Raw genomic sequence first — 11,017 nt, forward strand, 5'->3', positions numbered from 1 at the left:
GTGCGTGAGATATCTAGAAATCTGATTGGAGATTAATTATTTGCAATTTTAATATTATGAGTTAGCATAATTAATTGATAATTGAATGTAATTTATATTGAATATAGCATATATTGAGGAACGTACATAATAATGCCATTTTATTAAATCTATTTTATTAAATTGAAGTGTTGGGAAATCATATATCTTAGGGCAACTTAAATGTGTCTTATTATTATAGATATTCCATCAAATAAATGTGTTAGGAAAGTTAACTTATTTGTCACATAATATTTGTCGTATTTATTCACAAATTCAAGGTGTTATAAAAGCTTGTCTATTATGACACCTTATAAGTGTCGTTAAGGAGACTATGACATCAAAAATATATGTCATCAAAGTTTAATTTTTAGGGCACATAAAGATGTCCTTAACCCCTATGCCAACGACCACCTAAATGACACCATTGTTTGAAGCCCCAATATGTCATGTGCCCTAATAGTTATATATTATAGCACTTTAAGGTGCCCAAATAGCCATTATTTTTTGTAGTAAATTATATCATAGTTTTAATGGCAAAAAAGTGTTTTAATATTAAATTGATGAAACTAAGATACAATAAATATTTGATATTTTATCATAATTAGGAGGTAATCTAATAATAAACTACAGTTCGAAGAAGTTAATTAATAATTAATTTGATGGTAATTGGAACAAAATTTATAATCAGCCAAATATGGCACTGTTCATGGCCGCCTTCATATAATTGCAAACGGTGGGGAGATGAATGTGATGTAATGGTTTTATGTTTTTCAGTGATAATAATAATAATAATAATTATTATTATTATTATTATTATCGAAGCTTAAATAATACACTATCTTACATCAATTTTGGAATTTAAAACATTGTGGATGGGGTTTCATGCTGTAATCAAGTTTGCTCAACTAACAATGGGGATGGGGATTTATTATTTGATGCCAAACCTATAAATTTACAGCTGAATTGTAGGGTTTCTGCCAATATATTAAGAAATAAAAAATTATTAGACAAGTCTATTGATATCTAAATCTTAGGTGCTTATAATCAAAATAAGTATCCTGAGGAGAGCTTATTTGATCGCCATTGACAAATTATTGGTACTCACCGGCCAGTGATCGCTTGGTTGTAATAGTACGTTCATCTACTGCCCTCTGTGTTGCTCGAAACCCATCATATGTCAGTCATAGTTCAACTGTCGTCATTGGATTCTTATTGCTTGATTGTCAACCACCGATCACAACTACATCTTTGATTATCTCCAGCATTGTTAATTGCAATCATTTAAGCTATTATTATATATGTTATAATGTAGTATTTACTAGTTGAAGAGAAGAGCAGAGCTCTATAGCTCACTTATATATTAGGGTTCGTTTGGGACAACTTTTTTACTGTTTTTTAAAGCAGCTTTCAAATACAAAAATTTTAATTTTTTACTAAAAATTTGCTTTAAGAAGCATTGAGAAAGCCGTCCAATCATTTAAGCTATTATTATATATATATTGTAATCTAGTATTCACTAGTTGAAGAGAAGAGCAGAGCTCTATAGCTCACTTATATATTAGGGTTCGTTTGGGACAACTTTTTTACTGTTTTTTAAATCAGCTTTCAAATACAAAAATTTTAATTTTTTACTAAAAATTTGCTTTAAGAAGCATTGAGAAAGCCGTCCAGTCTATTTTATTTGGATTAGGCCATTGATTTCAATTTTTTTTCAAAATTTCTAGTAAATACTTTAATGCTCTCAATATATGGTATTATCTATGTAAGTGTATGATATTATCTATGTAAGTGTAGAATCTATGTGCAAAATTAAGATATAAACCTCTCATTATTATCGTGAATATTTTAGCACTCAATAATAAAAAATAATTAGAAAGCAGATTAAGATAATAATATCTTAAATATATTGGAATGAGAATATATTTTCTATATAAGGTTTTTATCATTCATTTCATTTGAGTTTTTCAAAAAATTTGAATAAAATTATTCTCGAAAAAATAGTGAGGTTCCTTTTTTTTCTCTCTCGCAGCTATTATTCCGTTTCCATTAGCTTCCTTTATTCGATTTATATGTTGGATTTTTCATTTTTTTTTCATTGCCATAAAAAAATTGAATTATATATAAAAGAAAATGATTATCTAATTTTCTGTAAAATAAGTGGAAGTTTTGCATATTTATTAAATTTATTTATTATATAAAAATGTCAACTTCTAATTGTGTTATGCACGCAAGAGTGCCCATCACATTCACCACGCATGATGAGCAACAATCTTGGCTACAAGGAAGAAAGTGATATAATAAATATTTTTTTTTTAATTGATGTCTTTTTCATTAATAAGAAGAATTATTTAGGGTCCAAAACGTAACCTCGCATTTTTCTAAAATAAGTTTATAGCATAGGTTTTATTATGGGAGAAATTATTACGTGCAGTCATTGGACGCCGTCCAGAGACGAATCAGGACGTGCCATGTCGCTATTTGCTATGTATCAGAGCTATGTACCACTGTGTATCGGGGGTGACATTACACATCTTGATTCGCATTTGGACGGCGTCCGGTGACTGCACGTCATAATTTCTCTTATTTAGGATAATTTTTTACTACTTTATAAGCAATTTTTTAATACAAAAAATTTTAAAACAAAAGTTTTATGTATTGGAAAAATGTTTTAGAAAATAGAAAGAAATATATTACCCAAGGGCACCTTAATATCATGATTAAAAGATATTAATGATAGACTTTATAACTATTAAACCTAATTTTTAAATATAATATATAAATAATTTGGAGTACACTAATCTCGCGGAAAATTCAAAAATTCAAAAAAGGCCATCTTGATAAAAAATTTGATGAGAATATCCTACTGATAATTTTTTTTTTCTTTTTTATAACATTAAAATCTCAATGTTTATTTTAAATTAATGGAACTAATAAATCATAATGGAAGTGTCATCATATTGAGAGAAATTACTAGATATTGATATTGTATATGTAGAAAAATAAATCACATTGTTGCGTCCTGGAAAATTAGTGGCGGTAGATAAATATAAAGATTAATGTCTTAGCTTTGTACGAAGATCCATAACACAAGCAGAAAAAGGAGAGGGTGTAAAGTTCATAAGAGACACCAGAGTTTTTACGTGGAAACCCTTGAAAAGGGGGAAAACCCACGGGGCCTGGCCCAAATTGAATGGATCCATTATTGTTTGCAATCCATTACAAACGAGGCCTTTCCTTAAGAGGAAGGTCTTGGCTCGATGTAGCAAATATATGTCATACATAGTATATTACACGGTGGGAGTTGGAAGAATCAATGTCGACATGTTTGTTTGGGGCGGCAAAATCATAGTCAGCGAGCGACATAGGTCAGAAGAACCGTAGTATGACGACGGAGGTCGGAAGGATCGTAGTCAGCGGACGACGGAGGTCTGAAAGATTAGTCGGCAGATGACGGAGACCCAAAAGATAGTAGTCAGTGGGCGATGGGGGCCGCAAGGACCGCTGTTGGCTGATGACAGAGGTCAAAACGATCGTAGTCGATGGGTGACATAGGTCGGGAGAACCGTAGTATGGCGATGGAGGTCGGAAGGATCATAGTCAGCAGACGATAGAGATCTGAAAGACATTAGTCGGCGGATGACGGAGGTCCAAAAGATAGTAGTCGGTGGGCGATGAGGGCCACAAGGACCATTGTTGGCTGATGATAGACGTTAAAAGGACAGTAGTCGATGGGCGACACAGGTCGGGAGAATCGTAGTCGGCGGGCATGAAGGTCGGGAGGACCATAGTCGGCATCGATTGTAGTCGGCAGGCGACAGAGGTCTGAAGGATAATAGTCGGAGGGGAGTGTAGTCGGCAGGCGACGTAGGTCTGAAAGACAGTAGTCGGCAGACGACGGAGGTTCGAAAGATAGTAGCTGGCAGGCGACGGGGGTCGCAACGACCATTATTGGATTGGTGCCTGATCAATATATTTTTTTACTGATATATCACACATGAAATATCTTATTATGATTTCTTAAATTGCTTGAGATTTATCATCCGCACCTAATTCGAAAGCTCATAATTTTTCTTATAATTGAGGGCTTTAACTCCTAATCATCATACATGGAGGTGGGAATTTAGGAAAATTAATTATTAAATTTAAATATTTATAACTATGTTAGACTTCTAAAAAACTTTACAAGTTATAGCATGCAAAAATTAGAAAGATGGGTCATAAAATTTATATATTTGTCTACGAGTCAATTAAGTTAGTTCAAATTTAATAAATATTTGAAATGAAAAGTAATTTTCGTTGCAAAATTTAGATTTCGTTTGAGATAGCTTTTTTACTGTTTTTTAAAACAACTTTTTAGTACAAAAAATTTGTTGAACAAGAAGTTTTTAACAAGAAGTTTTTTTACTAAAATACAGCTGTAGAAAGCATTAAAAAAATTGTCACAAATAAAACTTTAGATTATGATGTTCTAAATAGAAATATTTAGATGTGAATTTTATAAATATATAAAACTTGAATGATAAATTGAAAAATTGCATGCCTATTTTTTCCATATGCTTATCAACAAAAGTAAGCATCAATTTACAATCAAAGGAATTAAATAAGTAATCTAATAAATCTGATGCGTTTAGATTATCATAAATTAATTATTATTATTTTAAGTTAATCAAACTAATTGATTAATATAATTTCAAGAATAGCAAAAAAAAAAAAATTGAGAAGTCATTTAATTTAGGAAACTGACAAATGTATTTATTTTTATGCATTCATTTAATTGAAAATTAATTTTCATTTATTTTTTTGGTAAATTATTTTTTTCATTTATTAAAAAACCGGAGTTCAAAAGAAAAAAAAAAAACAAGAGAATTTAATAACTTAAAATAAAAAAATTAATAAATATTATATTAAAGCCTAGGTGGATTCGTGTTCCGGCAGGTGGGTCCCACTACCTGTATCACCCAATCACAAAGCGACATATGCATGTGGGCGTGCATATGTGCCATATAGCAAATTCAGATAATAGAAGTTTTTGTCGCAGAAGAATGTGCATTTCATGTAATATTTGAAAATTAATTATTCATAAATATTAGCATTCAAATTAAAATATTTTTATTTTCATTAAATATTTTATATTTATGCGTGGCTCGCATAAGTCTTGGAAGTTATTTATTTATTTATTTATTGTTATAACTATATAGACAAATAAGAATTTATGTAGGATATTTTTTTCTCAGATAACTATTATAATTATATATTGATACTATTTTTTATTATTTTTAAAATAAATTTTAAAAAATTATGATGAAAATTTATTTTTTTGAATTAGAAGAATTAAATTATTTTCATATATTCAACTTCATAAAAATGACAAAATTAGAGATATTTCAGTTAATATTTCCGAGGGAATAAATTCGTGAATAATGCAAAAGTAAATAAGTAGGATGGGAGAAAGGGCTAATCATGCAAAAGTCGCCAATCTCGTGTCCACTAAAGGATTAAAGTTAGCAAGTGGTTAAGGTGTGATTAGGCCCTGACATTCACCGTTAATCATCAATGGCACGGATGTAATTAGCTGCAATAACTTGCCCAACTATTAATCATCAAAAGTTTTGTCTTATAAAACTAAAATTAACATTAATTAATTAATACGGTGGACATTGCAATAAATAGTGGAAATGGGCAGCCAAGGAAAGGAAGGTTTCCTTGCAATTAACGCATCATAGAGAGAGGCTCGGATTCGGAGGCAAAGGCTCGGGCCGAAGACTTTTAGCAGATAAGAACAACCGGTCTCTCTTCTCCTACCTCGACCACCTTCGACTTTTCCCTCCGCGCGCGCGCGCGCTCTCTCTCTCTCTCTCTCTAAGCTATAATTGACCGGTAACAGCCGTTCAGGGAGCTGAAAGTGCACAGAAGATCATGGTGAGTAAGCTCTGTTCGGGTTGTTTGGAAGGATATCAAGTTTGTTTGCTTCTTTTAAAGATGTTGAATTGGGATGTTGATCATGTTTATTGAACTGTTTCAGGGAGGAGGAGAGAACGATAGCCGATGGCCGCCATGGCTGCGGCCTCTGCTCTCGACGAGCTTCTTCGTTCAATGCAAGCTCCACGCCGACGCTCACAAGAGCGAGTGCAATATGTATTGCCTTGACTGTATGAACGGCGCTCTGTGCTCTCTCTGTCTCGCTTATCACCGCGACCACCGCGCCATCCAGGTCATTCCTCCATCTTCTCTCTCCTCCCGTCTTGCTTTCCCGATGGAATAAAAAGAACAATTTTGGGTATTGTGGCTCTCTGCTCTGTTTTCCGCCAATGGAAGAGGTAGCAATTGATTTGTTTCTTTTTTATTTTAGATTAGAAGATCATCATACCACGATGTGATTAGAGTTTCCGAGATACAAAAGGTACTGGACATTAGCGGCGTGCAGACTTACATAATCAACAGCGCTCGCGTCGTCTTCCTCAACGAGCGGCCGCAGCCGAGGCCAGGCAAAGGCGTCACCAACACCTGCGAGGTTTGTGAGCGGAGCCTCCTCGACTGCTTCCGCTTCTGCTCTCTCGGCTGCAAGGTCCTACCTTTTACCCTTTTCACTTCTAGTTCGAATCAATCTCCATTGCCCCTTCTCTGATTCTTCCAATTAAAATTTACAGATTGTTGGAACGTCAAATGAAACCGGAGTCAGGAAACAGGGGAAGAAGAACAGAAAGACGGCTGGATCGGATTCCGATGAATCCTATTCGAGCACTGTTGTGCAGAGTTTTACACCTTCGACCCCGCCGCCGACCGCATTCAGCTATCGCACGGCGAAGAGAAGGAAGGGGATTCCTCACCGAGCCCCCTTTGGTAGCCTTATTCTGGAGTTCTAATAACTTGGCATAAAAAGAATCAAGATGCCTCCTTTCTCTCTCGTTTAGTTGTGTATAATCTATATAAAGCATAAATAAACGCATGATAAAAACTCCGATTACTGAGCACGCTGCGCTTCTGCTTGCGGAGGCCGGTGCTGTGCTTCTCCAACGGTGAAAGGAGGAGCAGGAGGAGATGGCTAAGCTGAGTTAAGATTGCTGCAGTTATAGGAATAATGTTGTGACGTTAGTGGTTGTTATTATTAAAACTGGTAGTATAAGATAGGTTTAATCCTTTGTCTAAATGTATATACGAAGTTAGCAGAAGAGATTAGAAATGAGAGAGAAATGTATAACTATAGTTGGGAATGCAATAATAGTAATAAGAATAAAATGCTACTTCTATTCTTTTGGATTCACATTTGGCAGCGAAAAGGTGAAGCTTTTCCAATTTCAGAATGTTTATTTGCTTGCAGCGCCGGCGCCGGTCGTCGTTAGATCACCGGCGGCCGCCTCACGTGGGGCACTGCTTGCACACGCGGCCTACTTTCCTTGACTGAAAGGTAGATAGCGTATCATGGTAAAACACAAAGCTTGTTTGGTGATATCAATTTCTTTCAAGTTGACATTTTTTTCTGGTCGTTAATGGAATAATGGAGGAGGAAGGTTCCCATTGGAAGAAGATAATAATGAGATTTCATATAAGATTTCAGAAATTTTTTAAATCTGGAGTTTACTTTTCAACTTAAATTAGACTCTGATAGTCTTTCAGTGGGAACAAAATGATCATCTGAATGGATTTTTGGTGCTGTGCGTCTGAGTTAGCTTAGGCTGAGCTTCTCATTTGTATATTCATATTTGCTAGTTTAAATTTTTCAGCAAAGTTTGTTTAAGGTTTTGTTTGAGCGGCTTTCTAAGCAATTTTTATTAAAAAAATTGATTGACAAAGCAGCCAAAAAGCTGTCCCAAACTTAAATTATGTGAATCATTACTTAAATGAGCTAATACCAAAGTTAAAAATTTGCAAAATAATTTGATTTTTCATATTAAATTATTAATAAATAAATTTAATAAATCTAAATATATAAACAATTAAAAAATTAAATTAATATCTAACTACACCAATTTAATCAGTTAATAAGTATGTTACACACATGCTTTCTAGTAATTATATAACATAAGGAATTCTAATAAATTAGTTAATTGAATTAGAAAAATAAGAAATTGCATTAAATTAATATATATTTTCGTTACGTTAATATTCATGTTCATCATAAACATCATTGGCATTATCTCAATTATCATCAACTTCATACATGTGACAAATACATTTCCTTTTTGCTCGGATTTCTCAACATCCACACAAAGATTAGATCCTCTTTACAAACCCTAAAATAACCAATCAACTTATTGCATAGATAAGTATTAATTCAGTTAGTGCATCGAGCAGTCGAGCAGCTGGCTTCATTCTCCCGCCTTCGCTCCGACTGGGTTCTCCCGGTTGAGTTCTTGTGTCTATGCACTATTTTGAGATTTGTTTGTGTTTTTCTCATTTGTTTTTTTCGAATTATCCACCTCCGATCGTTCGTATCTGGAATGGCGATGATTCACATTTATGATCCTGATTTTTTGGATGAATCATTTAATTCTCGCTCTTTTGCTGATGCCCTAGCTAGTTCTTCTTCGAATGATTTTTTTCCTAAGCTCAAGTGAGCTACATTCCATGGTCTTCCTTCTTTCTAGATCTTGGAAGAGGAGATACTGGCTCTCGTGGAGCCATTCCAATATGCGCTGGTTAATTTTTTTTCCTTTTCGTCGTCCTTCTTTAGACGTCATTCGCAAGTTCTTTTCAACTTTAAACTTAAGATGATTTTCTGTGAAGTTGATCAATCCGTCGCATGTTCTGATTAAGTTGATGAATGATCTAGGTTATAGTCTGGTATTTTGTCATATATCATACTTTATTAATAATTGCTACATGAAATCAAATAAATGGTCTCTTCCACTTGATATTAGTGTTGAATCTCATGTGATTCCCATTTGGATATCTTTCCCAAAGTTAAGGCCACACCTCTTCTCTCCCCGTATCCTTCATGCTTTAGGTTCAATGTTTGGTCAGTTGTTAAAAGTCTATAATGCCACATCTGTGGGTTCACGTCTCTCTGTTGAGCATATTTTGGTTGAACTGGACATTACTAAAAAAAATACGGACAAGGTGTGGATTGGTCATGATAATTTTGGATAAATTCAGATAGTTGAAATGGAGGCTTCTCCTTCATTTTGTATTTCTTGTAAATGCATTGGGCATGTCAGGAGGGAGTGTCACACCCTGTCCTCTACCCCAACGAATATTCAAGCGAATTCCATCAATCCTCTTTTGTTTGATGGAAATGCTACTATTGTTTTGGAAAATGCTATTAATGATGGCATTGTTGTTGCTACTATTGAAAAACTGGATAATCCTAGCTCTAATTTGTGTATTGTTGCTTCTAACATTGAAATGTTGCCTGGTCGGGGTAATGGTGTTGAACATGGTCTTGGGGTGATGGTTGTTGAGGTTGATTTTCTACATGATGATATTCCAGTGATGATGGGTAATTTTGAGGGTGCTCATCTGTCGGTTCTTTTGTTGCCTTTGGCTATTTCATGTGGTAATATTGAGGGTGTTACTTGTGGGGCTAACTCTTAGTCCCATTTTGAGTGGTATTTTTGGTTCTTTGCAACATGAGGATTGTGCTGCTCTTAGTCCTATGGATGTTGTGGTTCCTGATATGCCAATTGAGAATGGAGGTGTTAATGCTAGTTTGGATGTTCATGCCCCTGATATTGTTGGTAATATTGTGGATGAGCCTCTTTCTAATGTTCTCATATCTTTTGGCTATAATGTTGCTTCGACTACTTGTTTGGGGCCGAATGAGGCGATGCAGGTTGTTGATGTTCCGATTATGCTTATTTCATCTGATGATTTGAAATCTCAATTGACTTCCAAATTTGTTCAAAACTGTGAGGTTCATTATGATTAGCTGAATGGTTCATTCTTCTTGACTTGTGGGGATAGTTTAGATGAACAAGAAGATGCTTTCCAAGAAATGTATGGTTTAAATGTGAGTTGTATTGTTCAAAAAATATTTTTCATTGGTGGTGTCAAATATCAGAGGCGTAAAGTGAAAAAAGAAGTAATATTTCCCTTTTACTTTTTTCTTCTTCTTCTTTGTTATGATAGTGCTAGGGGTGATTTGGTTATGGATTTTCGATTGATAGCTTCTATTGCCTAGGTGGTTGCTTGCCTTTTGATTTTCTTGCCCTTTGGGAAATTTTGGGGCATATGACCATCTCATTGCTAAAAAAGGATTACAAGTAAGTAAGAAGCAAAACTATAATCCAGAAATCTCAAACAACAAAAGAGATTTAGGATTCTAAAGAAAAGAAAATTACAATTTGGAAAAAAAGAAACACAAAATCTGATAGGCAAAATGCCAATGACTCAGAAAAAGCTCAAATACTCGAAGGGTCAGAAACACGACGGGACAAAATTTGAGCAAAGCCCCTGGTTGCCCAGTGGACCGTCCAAGGGGCAGCTGATACAGATCAGCATTCATCATCGTCCTTCCAAAAATAATTTCCCCGCAACCAGCAAAATCAGCAGATGCTTCTGTTAGATGAAGCTCCCACTGATTTCTTCCCCTGTCTAAGATCGACGAAGCTCAAGTCAATTTTCCTCACAGTTTGGCAAAAGACTGAAGGATTTTGCGTTTATGGGCACGAGGCGGATGGAGAAAATTGATGTGGGTGATCAATGAAGCAGAAGGGCAAAAGAAATGGTAATAAAACAGGAAATGTTAACAAGAAATAAAAATTAATTAATATGTAAAAGATGAATAATCCTAAAATAGTAATAAGCTTGCTGTGTTCTAAAAGATTCATGGCCATAAAAGTGTGAGAATTTATTGTTTTCGTATAGTACAAAATTTTGATATACACAGATAAAAGAGAAATTGCTCGAGACACCATCATTTTTATAAGATAAAAATTGTTATGTTATATGCTTATGATTACTGTAATTTTGTGTTTGTAAACTTTGTGTTTAGTGAAAAAAAAAAAAAGGAAAATTGAACAAGTACTGCAGCGCTATAACTTATTTCAACGCCACACCC

General features: G+C 34.3%; 1 protein-coding gene across 1 annotated transcript; it reads left to right on the forward strand.

Moving 5' to 3' along the window:
• Positions 1 to 5,717: 5,717 nt before the first annotated feature.
• On the forward strand, positions 5,718 to 7,282 carry LOC110116483 (uncharacterized protein At3g50808-like). Its single transcript, XM_020850051.2, has 4 exons — positions 5,718 to 5,944; positions 6,044 to 6,232; positions 6,371 to 6,586; positions 6,669 to 7,282. Exons 2-4 carry the CDS (start codon positions 6,155 to 6,157, stop codon positions 6,882 to 6,884), a joined length of 510 nt encoding a protein of 169 aa, XP_020705710.1. The 5' UTR covers positions 5,718 to 5,944; positions 6,044 to 6,154; the 3' UTR covers positions 6,885 to 7,282.
• Positions 7,283 to 11,017: the final 3,735 nt, after the last annotated feature.

Source organism: Dendrobium catenatum, unplaced genomic scaffold (genome assembly GCF_001605985.2).
Source record: "Dendrobium catenatum unplaced genomic scaffold, ASM160598v2 fragScaff_scaffold_390, whole genome shotgun sequence".
Classification (NCBI taxonomy): Eukaryota; Viridiplantae; Streptophyta; class Magnoliopsida; order Asparagales; family Orchidaceae; genus Dendrobium; species Dendrobium catenatum.

Coding starts and splice junctions, on each gene's coding strand:
- LOC110116483 (XM_020850051.2), top strand. CDS start 6,155: ATGTATTGCCTTGACTGTATGAACGGCGCTCTGTGCTCTCTCTGTCTC. Junction 6,233..6,370: donor GCGACCACCGCGCCATCCAG/GTCATTCCTCCA, acceptor TTTTTATTTTAG/ATTAGAAGATCATCATACCA. Junction 6,587..6,668: donor TCTGCTCTCTCGGCTGCAAG/GTCCTACCTTTT, acceptor TAAAATTTACAG/ATTGTTGGAACGTCAAATGA.